Below are 13,598 nucleotides of genomic sequence, written 5' to 3'. Positions count from 1 at the left end.
GTAAAGTGCATAATGTGTTCAATGTGTCACGCCTTAAGAAGGCATTGGGTCACAATGTGGTGCCTTCAGTAGTATTGCCACCTCTTGATGATGAGGGGAAGCTTATCTTGGTTCCCGAGGCCATACTTGACTCAAGAGAGAGGGTGCTTCGCAGGAGGACTATCAGGGAGTATCTAGTGAAGTGGAGGAACCTACCTGTCGAGGATGCTACTTGGGAAAATGAGCAGATATTGTAGCATCCAGAGCTGAAATAGCTTGAGGACAAGCAATTTTGGGAAGGGCGGACTGTAATGTCCCCTTTCTAGCATTCATAGCATGATGTTGTCATTAGCCTATTTCCCCACAGTCCCGTAGGCTAACTAGGACATTAAAGGGGCTTAGAGGCCATTTGGCCTAGACAGTTTCAGTTGCAGGTCTTTCTGAGGGGTTCTGAGGCAACTTTGGGCATACTTACTATTTATAGTAAGTCATCTTGGACATGGTCGGACATTCAGTCACAGTGGTATGTCGATGGTAATTGTTTAAAATCGACAAGAAGACTTATTTATCATTGATAAGATTTTTTATGCATTGATAAAGCCATTTTATAAAGTTAAATTTAAATATTTAACTTTATTAATGCATAGACTATAGTTTGTGAGAAATATTTAAATTAAAAGAGTTCCCTTTATTTTTATAACACATTGGAGACATAAGGTACATAAAGGGAGTTATGTTTTATCCCACATTGAGAAAACGAAGGATTGAGCTCTTGTGAGAACACTATAAAAGAAATGGAAGAGCTTTTTTTTTGTATGCTTGGATGAAGATTAATGTTATGTTGCTGGATATTTGATTATCGAGCTTGGAGGACGGAATCCTTGTTTGCTAGCATTCTCTTCGCTGTTGGAAGACACAGTCAGGAAGATCAAGGGTGTTTTCACTTCAGGAAACACACTGGGTTTCATTTGGGGCGTTTGCATAAAGAAATTTACAAGGGTTTGAGGTGCAGATCTGAAGTTAGTTATTGCTATAGTGCCGCATGAACAGTATTTTGCTACAGTTGGCATGAACAGTATTTTGCTACAGTACGGTGTGAACAGTGTTGGTATCAAGTTTACTTGTTTTTCCGGCTGATTTGAAGTTTGGAGGGCTGGCCGACTACATCTGCAAAATACTACGGCCACTAATTCCAGGTTTCTTCTGTCAAATTTTGATATTTTGCATAATAATTGTTGAATACAAGTCTGAATAGTTGTTGCAGCCTTTAAGGCAGCTGTAAGTGCACATCTACATTTAAAAATCACCCTTTATTAGCAGATTGAAAGAGTTTCCAGATTTTTCATATACTATTGAATGTGTGCCAAGTGTTTGTGAAAATGTTATGATGTGTATTATGCATTTTAATGTCACTTCATAGTTGTTCGTAAATCTACTCATTGGAAAGCAATTTATTGAGGAAATCAGCTTTATGAGTTTGCATACAAAGTGTTTGACAATATTCCTTAAGTTAAATTTCTGCAAGTCAAAGTTCAAATCAGGGGAGGATATTACATTAGATTCTTCTACCATCGTGTCTAAATGTTCTTTGAATCCTATAATGTGTTGTGAGGATCCACTATCAATCGTCTAGGTGTTGAGTTGATTTGAAACTTGGCTTGATAAGGCTGAATAATAAACATGTTTCTCTTAATTTATGATCTATGTTAGCTTTTCCAACTTCAACAAAAGAGGCTTGTTTTGTTCTACTAGGGCACTTGATTGCATAATGTCCATATTGATCACATCTTAAACATTGTATTTGAGATATTGCCTTCCTCTTCTTGGAAGATTCTTTTCCATATCTATTTTTCTTCCTTTTGAAATTCTTCTTCTTTCCTTTCTTATGAGAGTTAGTGTTTAATACATGAATATCCTCATTTATGAGATTTTAGTTTTTTCCTCTAGTCATTAGTCTGAATTCTTGTAAGATTTTTTTTTTCAATCTATCAAATTTAGGGCGTTTTGACCATGCACTTATTCCTTGAATGAATGATTTGCATGATGTTGGAAAGCCACCTAGAGCTACTAATGTTAACTCTTTATTGTCAATCTGATTTTCAACTGTTGGAAGTTGATCTCCCAATTCAATGATCCTCATAAAATATGCTGTGACAGATTCTTCCTTATTCATTTTCATATGGTGAACTTGTCTTTTCAATGCAAGGATTCTGCTAGTGTCATTTATTTCATATGTATTTTCAAGAGATTTAAACATTTGGTATGCAATATCACATTTTGATAGAACAGGTACTATATTGTCCCTAACTGCATCCACAATAAATCTCATAGCCTTTTCATTGTTCTTGATCCATTGAGTTTTCTCAGGATCATTTTCTGGTTTAGACATGTTTCCTTTCACAAATGAATCTAGCTTATTTTCTTTCAATATCATCATCACTTTAAAGTTCCATGACACAAAGTTGGTTGCTCCTTCAAGCCAATCATCAAATCTGATTACACTTGACATTATGAAGAATAGAATGTGATTATACTTTCAAGATAGAATTTATGTTTTGAATAATCTGAACTCTCAAATCTAATTGGATCTTCCTTAGCAAGGCTCTGTTACCATGTTAAAGTTGACTAGATTTATTGTAGACTTGAATATGTATCTCTTTTCAATTTTCTTGAATAATAATGTTACTAATTAATTGTTTCTCTTGCAGGTTATAATCAGAATTAAGATAAGTATTATATTTCACAATATTGAAATGAGCCCGAGAAATGGGAATGATGAATTCTGATTACTGTATTAACAAAATTTAATATGGATAGAGATCGAACTCTAGAATGGCTCTTCCTTATTGATTTCTGTGATTGCCTTCTAGGCTGATCGGGCAAGATATATATTTATATGCACGCATGCAAATGAATAGACATGTCTCCACGTGGGTAGGAGACATGTCTGTTCATTGACATGTCTCTCCACAAATAACAACTGTTTGTTATCTTCACAATACCGATTCAAATCGGCGCTAATACATATGAAACTAATGCAGATTATCATTGGTAATGTGTACATATATAATCAGACTCGGATCTGATATGTTAGATAAAACATTTTCTGATATATCAATTGGATATTGAGATTCGATACACATAAGAGGCAATAGAAATAGATCAAAGCAGATCAATAGCTCACATTTATATTTAGAAATGATAATTAGATTATCGTGGGTGATAAACAATTGTTGTAATCAATATAATGATTGGGTATTTGATATGTATGTATATGCATCAATATACACAATGTATATTGATGTATATACATGGATATAATCTATGAATCATTGTATTGTTTTTATCATCCATTATTTATCTGACTGAAGCTATTATTTTAACAAGATACCTTAGTGAAAGCAAATAAGAATGATAGTTTATGCACTAGTTTAGATCCTCCTCCTCCAAGAGCTTCTTCTTATTATAAAGTATTTTCAATAATGCTGATGTGATGCATTTCCTTCACGATTTATCTCCTAAAATAATATAAAGTAAGGATGAAGACTTCAAGGAGGATCTGAGCAGATTGGTAACAATTTTGCAGGAAGACAGACTTTGTTGTGATTGAGTTAAGAAGAGATTGGTGTCTCTTGCTAAGCTGGTGCTTGGCAATGGGGGTTGGTGTTCTAGTAGGTTGGTACCTACAAGTTAATTGTGGGAATTGGTGTCTCCAGTAGGTTGGTGCCTATTATGTTTGTAAAAGAGTTTTAACTAAGAAATTTCTTCCTGTTGTTTTCTCCCGAAAGGCTTTCAAAGGGAAACTTGTCTTCTTGTTATTGATATGGGGCAATTGGTGTAATTGTGAATTTCTGATTCTTAAGTTGAAAATGTGAATGTTTGTAATATTCTGATTCAGCTCCCCTTTCTAAATATAATTGTGCTCTCATCAAGTGTTAGACGTGGTTTTAATATTGTGCTACTCACTAGCATGTCTGATTTGTTAACCACCTATACATTTATTTTATGTTTTGGGATTATTTCTGTTATAACATTCAACAAGTCACATTGCTCATGTACTTAAAGAATGATACATTACATCTGGCAATGACTATAATTCCATGATTCTATCAAGTATTTTGTATCATGGCTTTCTAACATGTTGATATTAACGGTGGATGTAAATGTTTATATGATGGAAAACTCTTCTAATTTGAATTGTTTAGCTTGAATTTTGGATGAGTCAATGATAGTAATAATGGAGACTCTTTTATTGTGTGATTGATGACCTCCACAATGAGCTTTATCTAGTTACATGTCCTATTTTGTGTAGTCAATCTAATATCTGCCATAACATGTTAAATTTCACAGGTGGCGAATGGGAAGTTATGTAAACAGTTGTCAGCTCATCGTAAATCTGTTAGTTGTTTAGCATTTTCAGATGACAACTCTTTGCTAATCTCTGGTGCTGTTGATGGTGTAATCAATGTTTGGCTTGTAATTGGGTACCTTATCTTATTTAAATTGCATTGGATTTCAAATGTCATCAACAAAATTGGCATGAATCTGGGGAGATAGTAGACATGAGCATTTGTAGTTCATGTTTTTTGCTTGTTAAATTATAAAGCTTATTTGTTATTTTGACTATGTTTTTGCAGTTTGCTGGATATGGCAGACAATGCGCAAGAAGATATGTCCTCAATTTGTTTGCATTCCTTGTATGAGCATAGAAGCTCAATAACTGATCTTGTAGTAAGCTCTGGAGGATCTAGCTCAGTTCTTATCTCTTGTTCTTTGGATTGTACATGCAAGGTGCACTCTCTGAATCAAATCAAGCTTAGTTTCTACTGAAAGAAAATAATTAATTAAGGACATAGAATATGTAAATTGGAAAAAAGAGGAACAAAAATGAGTATACAAATCATATAGTAAGATTGTTTTGGTTCTTAAAGTAGACTGAAAAAAGGCCAAATCAAAAAGGCTTTATGATCAGCTTTTTAAAGGAATTGAAACTAGGGCAAGACAAAATACCTAACTACTCCAACACGAAGGTCTTTTCTGATTTACTTGGGTCCATTTGTAGTTAAAGGAGTAGGTGAGATGTAGATATATTTTTTGTAGCTATAATTGTTGTGCTTCTTTGGAATAGTATGGTGACATATCAAGACTGTACAATGAATGGTAGGGCCCAATTAATGAGAGGTTATCTTTTATTTTCTTTTCTTTCAGAAGCCAAAATGTAATTAATGGCAGATTAAGTAAAATAGATAAAGGAATTATAACAGCAATTATGTAAACACAATTAAAAGGCTATTTTCATAGTGAAATGAAACTTAACCAAACCAAATGCTTTTTTGTCTTGAGAAGGGCACTTTTCTTGGTTTTAGACCTTGGTAACACTGTTGAGCTGTAATTGAAATACATTTTGTGTAGCCATAGCAATTGTAACTAGATTTTTATAGAATTCTATTGTGACCTATCATATATATTTCTAGAGATTGACAAGGCCTTATTAATGAAAGGATTTTCTTTTAAAAGGTTCATTTTGAAGAGAATTTTCAACCAGAATTCTTGGCCTTCATTGCACAAATAGTGCAACCTCTTGGTTCAGTGTTACAGATTGAGGATGCTAGGTATACTTTACCTCATCTTAATGCTAGGATTTTTCTTTCCCTAGTGCCTGATATACAATTCCCGAACCTTATTTCGGTGGAACTAGAAGAAGAAAAATTTGTCTAGGAAGTTTCTTTGTTAGGAAATTCAGGGTCGTGTTTTTATTACAAAAAGAATGGTCACACCAAAAAAGAGTGTTGAGCTCTTAGTAACTCGCACAACCTTAGATTTGATATAGTAATGTCAAAATTCTAAGGATGGTGGTAAGTCGGGCCAGTCTAAAAGGTATGATTCTAATGTAAATAATTCTTCTACGGTTAATGATTGTACTGTAAATAATCCTTCTAGGGTTGATGTATTGGATGCTAATAAGGATTCTCTCGAGAATCCTAATGAAGCTTTGCCTAATGATGCAATTAAGGAGACTATTGATAGTGATAAATATGTTAGCCTGAATAACCCTTTGTTTGAAGATGATTTTGAAATGCTGCCAACCTCAAGCTCTGGTATCTTCGATTCTCTAGCCGATTGTCAACCAAATTCGAGTACTTAAAATGGTAATGTCGAGGTCAATGAAAATGATTCACTCCCACCCAAGCTTAATGCACAGCAACTTTCTCTTAACACCATTAATGAAAGACTTGAGAGTATTAGGAAGACTTCTAATGGACCTGTGAATAGAGATAAAGATTTAATCGGGGCCCTAAAATCAATAGTTGTTCAAAAGAACAAATGGTAAAATAGATGATTCTCAATCATAGGGAGAGAATTGATCGAGCTCTACAACTGTATGACACCCAGTGAGGTGTGTATCATCTACAGCTGTACATGGTGTAGACCCAGTGGCTTCGCCTTCGTCCTCTACATGGCTTCTGTGCCCTTCTTTGGTTTATGTGTGCTTTTTTGGTGTCCTTTGCAATTATCTTTCGTTCATCCTCAGTTTTGTTTATTCTTTTTGTGCTCTACCTACTAGGTTAGGGTCTAAGATATCATGTCGTCGAGGCCGAGTCCCCTCGGCTTCCAACCTGGTTCACCGGTGTGCAACTCGAGAGTGTTGCAGAATGATGATGATCTAGAGTCAGGGATGGATATTGATAGGAATCATTTGAATCATGATTACTGAAGTGGCCATGATAAGGCAACACTGGAAAATGATAAGGGAGATGTTAGGTCGTCATACATGGCAGTGCTTTCTGAACAATCTAGGCTTGATATCCGTTGTTGGCAACTTTTAATGGAGTATTTTGTAGGAAAGAGGTTGGTTCTAAAGGACCCACAACCAATGGAGATAGACTGGATGGGAGAGTAGTCGAAGATGGAACTACTGAAAACTGTCGAGATGGTAAGACGACTCCCCATAACTTTATAACTCTCTCTTTCTCCTAATGAAGACATGGTTATGGCCATTAGGAAAGAACGATTGTGGTTGAAAGACATTGCTATTTCCTTTGTTTGCTTAGATAAAGATTCCTTGCCTTTGCGCAAATTTTTTGATGATTGGATTGCTAACATTTGGGAAAGAAAGTTTAGGAATTCAAGTAAGTTTCTGTAGAATGATTCAAAAAGGGTTATTTGTGGTATTTTTAAAATCACATGGAATGCAGGAAAGAGTCTTGAAAAAGAATTATTGGAATGTGGGTTGGTCTTTGTTTATGGCCTTTTAGTGACCGACCAAAGGAAAGGTTGAGCAAGCTATGGTTCTCTCCACCCATTAGATTGAAATTAAGAATCTTCAACTAGAATTTTAGCCTTTCATTGCACAAATTGTGCAACCTCTTGGTTCAATGTTACAAATTGAGCTTGCTAGGTATACTCTACCTCATCCCAATGCAAGGATTTTGCTTGCCCTAGCGCCTGATTTAGAATTCCTGGACCTTATTTCAATGTAAATAGAAGAAAAAAATGTTTGGGAAGTTTCTTTGTTAGGAAACTTAGGGTCATTTTTTCATTGCAAAAGAATGGTCACACCAAAAATGAGTGTTTGACTCTCAGTAACTGCAGAACCCTACATTTGACAATAGCATCAAACCTAATTCTAAGGATGGTGGTAAGTTGGGCTGGTCTAAAACGAATGGTTCTAATTTAAATAATTCTTCTAGGGTTAACGATTCTAATGTAAATAATCCTTCTAGGGTTGATGTATTGCATGCTAATAAGGATTCTCTCAAGAATCCTAATGATGCAGTTAAGGAGACTATTGATAGTGGTAAATATGTTATCTTGAATAACCCTTTGTTTGAAAACGTTTTTGAAGTGATGCCAACTTCAGGCTCTGATATCTCCAATTCTCTAAGCAATTGTCAACCAAATTCCAGTATTGAAAATTGTAATGTCGGGGTTAATGAAAAAGCTTCACTCCCACCCAAGCTTAATGCAAAGAAACTTGCTCTTAACACCATTAATGAAAGAGCTAAGAGTATTAGGTAGACTTCTAATGGATTAGTGAATAGAGATAAGGATTTAACTGGGACCCTAAAATCAATAGTAAAAGAACAATGGTATCACAGTTGATTCTGTGAATGAGGAGCCATTTACTGAATTCACGAATAAATCTTCTAAGAAAAAGAGGAAAACAATTGAGAGATAGTCTCTCTCTAATGATAGTAGGAAAAATGGAAAAGATATTCTAGATTTTTTTAATAGATTGTATAATAACTCGAAATATCTACAATCTAAATGATGCACATTCACAGTTGGAATGTGAGAGGTCTAGAGATGCCCGACAGGAAGTATATTGTACGAAAATGGTGCAACAACCTCAAATTTAAAGATATTATCTTCCTGCAAGAAATTAAGATACCATTTTGAAATTTATTTGGGACCAATCTATAGGTTTTGACTCTAATCACTCTAGAGGTGAAGGTGGCACTGCTATGTTGGTTGGACCACAATGAGCTAAAAAGGTTACCTCAAATGGTTCCTCTTGTTGTCATAGAGCCTTGTGGGTTATTTTTCAACACAATGATGTTTCACTTGTGGTATGTAATATCTATGCCCCTAATGATTATGGGGACCATGCAACATTGTGGGAATGGTTATCTAACGGCCTACCTAAAGCACATTAGATTTTTGTTGGGGACTTCAATATGGTGGAAAACAAAGAGGATAAGAGTGAGGGGAATGCTCACTGCTGGAAAGGAAATGAACACTTTTTCTGGTCTAATTTCGACAAGAAGTTTAGAATTTCTGACCCTTTAACTCCTCAGAACAAGTCTTTTTCTAATATTTGTTTCACATGGTGCAATAATCAATCCAGATATCAAAGAGTCTATTGTCGACTGAATAGGATCTATGTAGAGGATCACATATTCTCTATTGAAAAAAAAGACACACATGCCCCTATTCGTGTCTCTTGCACTGCTATGTTAGGTCATCGCCCAATCTATGCTAATGTCTTTATGGACAATTTATCAGATAGTAGGAAGAAGAAAAAAGTAAGTTTTAAACTTAATACTTCCTTGCTTAATGATGAGGAGAATGATGATGCAATTAAAATGATGACCAATCTTTGTAATGAAGGGCTGAAACCTAGTGATATGTGGAATCTTGGGGGAAATTATACCGGATTATTCATAAGAAAAAAGCTATTGATAGAACTACGAAGGAACAATTATTATAGAGCATCTTGAATTCCATTGAAAAAGAATTACAACTTAAGGGTTGTAATCCTCGGTTGGAAGAGAGGCTAGTTGGGATTAAATGTCAATTAAGAAGAACCCAGCTGTAGAAGATAAAAGGGTAGAAAACCACAGTTGGGATGAATAGGATGAAGGATGCAGATGAAGGCACCATAATTTTTTTAATTATCATTAGAGTCAAACATAAAAGAGAGTTGATTGATAATATCCAGATTAACTAATGATCCAAGTTGCATTAAAGATGCTTTTGTCAGTTTCTATACGGATCTTTTTACTTCAGAATTTAATGAGAATAATAAATCTAATCTAGAGTAATGTCTCAAGCTTATCCCAAAAAAGATTTCAAATAATGAAGCTAAGAAGCTTCAAATGCCTATAACTCTTGAAGAAGTAGAGAATGTGTAATGTCCCCCACTTAGCCAATTTGGAGGTATGTTGTCGTTAGCCCATTCTTGTATGGTCCCGAGGGCTAACCAGGACTTCAAAAGGGATCCTGAGGTTATTTGGCCTGGTCAAATTTAATTACAGGCCAAACAAAGTTCGTTTGTTGGGTTTTTGGAAAGACTTACTATTTTTAGTAAGCCAATAGGGGGATGCAGTGCCTTCAATTTTCAATGACAGGATGAGATGCGTTTTGTTGGGCTCTTTCTGATGAGCTATTATATGTGGGATTTCGATTTATTTGGTATATTATTTTAATGTTCGAAGTACAACGGTAAAGTGACTATTTAAATTAAATAGTATAATGTTTCATAAAGTTACTTTATAAAAAAATCAAGAGTCCCCCTTTTGAGTACATACATGGACTTTGTAAAAGGAAAAAAAGAAGTAATATTAAAACTCATGTATTATCCCACATTGGCAAGACAAAAGCGTGGAGCAAGTGAGGAAGGGATTAAAAGGAAGAGGATAGCTCTCATTTATTCATACTTGGAAATATCAAAGAAATTGAAAATTTTTCTGGAGATTATGTCTTAATAGTTCGAAGGACGAAATCCCTTTAAGCTGGAAATCTTGACGCCATTGAAAGATATGGTCTTGAGATTCAACAGGGTAGCAGTCTGAAAAAGTAGATACGAAAAAGCAGTCCGAAAAAGCGGAACTGAAAAAGCAGTCCGAAAAAGCGGAACCAAAAAAGCAGTTCGAAAAAGCAGTCTGAAAAAGCAGTTCAAAAAAGCAAATCGGAAAAGCAAAGCAGAAGGGGCAGCATTGAAGAAAATTATTACAGCCATCTACAACCAGGTTCCTTTATTAGTATTGTTTTTTAGGGTGTTATAAGTTTCAGCTGTAAGTGTGCATTATACCAGCATTATCATTTTGTAATCCATGTAAATGCCAAAGTCTTGGCCATATTTCATTAGAAATTTCATTGCAAATTTAGAAGATAATAGTTGCTGGTGTCATTTAAGCAATTCAATATCATTATTTATCAGCTAGTTAGTTTGCACACCAACTGTTTGTAAAAATGCTAGTTGGCTGTAGGTGTTCATTTCTCATGCTTAGATCATATATATGCACTGAATATTGTCAAAATTAGTAGCACACTCATGTTAGGCCATTGTATAGTCCATTTGGAGTCTTCTAGCACAAGATTCTCATTGATGCAAATTGAAAAAGAGTCATTTAAAGCCAGCTGAAATACTATATCAGTCATACATCCCTTGCATGTGAATTGTTTGATGAAATTCTTTGAGCTTTCATCAGCATTTTTTGAGAGCAGATTTGAGGAGGGTCATTACAATGGTATCAGAGCTATAAGTCCTGCCATCTTGTGTAGGTCTTATAGGGAATTTGGAACAGCCGGATAGAAGGGAGAGTTTGACGAAATGTCAAAACACTAAAATTAGAGCATTTATGTTTGAGCATGCGACAGGGGCCTTATAATTTCCGCAATACTAGAGCAAGACAAAATAGGATTTCAAACCTGCAGAGCGAACAGTCTAGTTCATCCGTGCAGGTGGACATAGAATTCAATCATACAAACATAGAGGAGGTATTCTTTCATCAAGACATCAATATGGGTGACCGAGATGACAGGAATGCTCGGGATCTTGGAGAAGAAAGATTCTTACAGTTATTAGAGACCTTGGCATAGGGACAGCGATTAGCAGAACAGAGGGCACAGGAACAAAATCAGAAGATGGAGCTTATGATGCAGATGATGGCTCGTCAAATGGGGTTGAACGCTAACATAGGTGGAGGAAATAATCCAATGCGCACCCGGGTCAAAAGCTTGGCGCACCCGGTGCGGGTGCGTCACGCACCCAAGCACCCCCGCCCACGGCTTTTTCCCTGCCGCACCCCCGCCACACCGGTCGAGCACCGGGTGCGCGGGTGCTTCCCGGGTGCGCGGGTGCGCCACGGATGCTCGCGGGGTGCTTCCCGGGTGCGCACGAGGTGTGTCGAGAAGAGGCCCAATTTTAAAAAAAAAAACAATACTTTTTGCTTTTTTTTTGTTTTTGTTTTTTAAATATGCTAACCCTAATTGGGTGTGGGTCCCATGTAGTCTATTTGAAGGCTTAATAAGACCAATAGATCTCTTATTCATTTCATTATTTCATTTCACCATTTTGGAGCAGCAAGGAGCTAATTGAGAAAGAGTGTTTGGAGGAGCTTGTGAGAGATTAGTGGGTGGTTTTGCAAGGGATTGCAAAATCAAGAGGAGCAAGAGGAGCAAGAAAGTTTGATTTGGCAAGTGTCTCCTCAAGTTCGAGCCTTCAAGGTAGGGTTTCTTTTATTTTACTTCTTTTTTTTAGTTTTAAAAATCAATTTATAATTTTTAAATTTAGTATTTAGTATTTAGTATTTAGTTTTACTAAGTTACTTTCAAGTTTCATTCTTGAATCTTGTTGATAGTTGAATCTTCTTAGTTCTATGATTTTTTATTTTATTATTTATATTAATTTTTAGTTTTTTTCATTGTTCTTAAAATAAAAATGTCAATATGGCATATGTTGAAACGTATTTAGTTGTTGATAGTTGAATCTTCTTAGTTCTATGATTTTTTATTTTATTATTTATATTAATTTTTAGTTTTTTTCATTGTTCTTAAAATAAAAATATGGCAATATGGCATATGCTGAAACGTATTTAGTAAAATACGTTTCAGTATATGCCATATTGCCATATTTTTATTTTAAGAACAATGAAAAAATTTAAAAACTAAAAATTAATATAGATAATAAAATAAAAAATCATAGAACTAAGAAGATTCAACTATCAACAAGATTCAAGAATCAAGAATGAAACTTGAGAGTAACTTAGTAAAACATTTCAGCATATGCCATATTGCATATTTTTATTTAATATTTTCTTTTAGTATTTAGTTTCAATTTTTTAATACTTTAAATTTTTAAATAGTAAATGCTAAAATTAAATAGTAAAGTTTTAAGTTTTAAATTATTTTTACTTGGGCTGAAATGTATCATGATCATTTGTATAATTTTACTTTCATTTTGTGAAATGCAGTTTTATAAATGGCTTCTAGATCTAACCAAAGTGCAGAAGACATGAAAATTAATGAGCCAAGTGCATCTGATTATGAGCCTGAACTTGAGCCTGAAGGAAGTGATCATGGGCCTGATGTAGGTGGTCAATCTGAGCCTGAGGAAGAGCCTCCTTATGTTGCACCAGAGGTGCCTTCTATTGATTTCCCTCCAGAGATTTTGAGGAAGTATGCTAGGGGTCCTTATGACCCAAAGTCCCCTCTTAAACAATTTGCTACAAAAATTACACGCCCTACACCTTCAGGGGGTGGCACACGCAAATGGAAGTGCAATATATGTGGAGCAGAATGGTTTGGCAGCATTACAAGAGTTAATTCACACCTCCTTTTTTGGAGTGGCTATGGTGTGAACCCATGCATGTTCTTATCAAATCCTGAGAATGTCAGATACAGAATTGAAGTAAATAAACTATGGGGCATTCCTGATGATAGTGTTGTTCCAGTGCCTAGATCTTTGTCTGCTAGGCAACAGGTACAGCATATATAGCAGTTACAGGGGCAGCGAGATACATCTACTCGTACCTTGCATCAGAGAGCAGGGACTATGTCACCTACACCATCATTCTCCTCACCTACACACAGTTCAGCAGGGGACAACAATAGGGGGAAACGAAAAGCAACTGCAAGTGGTACTGATAGTAACCCCATTGCTCATTTATTTAACATGCATGCAAGGGACCGGTTAGATGATGTTGTTGGTGATTTCTTCTTTGCCAATGGCATCTCTACACATGTGGCTCGATCTCCCTATTTTGTGAGGATGATGACCATGGCAGTGAATGAGGGAGAGCCATCATATGTGCCACCAGGTGACCACAAGCTGAGGACTACAGTGTTGGATAGAGCCTATGACAAGGTTGGGATCTTGATGGAGCAAATGAAAG

At 35.6% G+C, this 13,598-nt stretch overlaps 1 protein-coding gene across 1 annotated transcript in view; it reads left to right on the top strand.

The window, feature by feature from the left end:
* Positions 1 to 13,598, top strand: part of LOC149580102 (protein ROOT INITIATION DEFECTIVE 3-like) — a 287,451-nt gene that overhangs the window by 229,619 nt on the left and 44,234 nt on the right. The window contains exons 5-6 of the mRNA XM_089789119.1: positions 4,330 to 4,463; positions 4,617 to 4,770. Coding sequence (XP_089645245.1) covers positions 4,627 to 4,770 — 144 coding nt within the window. The 5' untranslated portion in view covers positions 4,330 to 4,463; positions 4,617 to 4,626. The remainder of the gene's footprint in view (positions 1 to 4,329; positions 4,464 to 4,616; positions 4,771 to 13,598) is intronic.

The sequence above is a fragment of the Cupressus sempervirens genome, chromosome 1 (assembly GCF_028749045.1).
Source record: "Cupressus sempervirens isolate cs-2001-9-10 chromosome 1, ASM2874904v1, whole genome shotgun sequence".
NCBI lineage: Eukaryota > Viridiplantae > Streptophyta > Pinopsida > Cupressales > Cupressaceae > Cupressus > Cupressus sempervirens.
The sequence above is the reverse complement of the archived record's forward strand: the minus strand, read 5'-3'. Positions and strand labels throughout refer to the sequence as shown.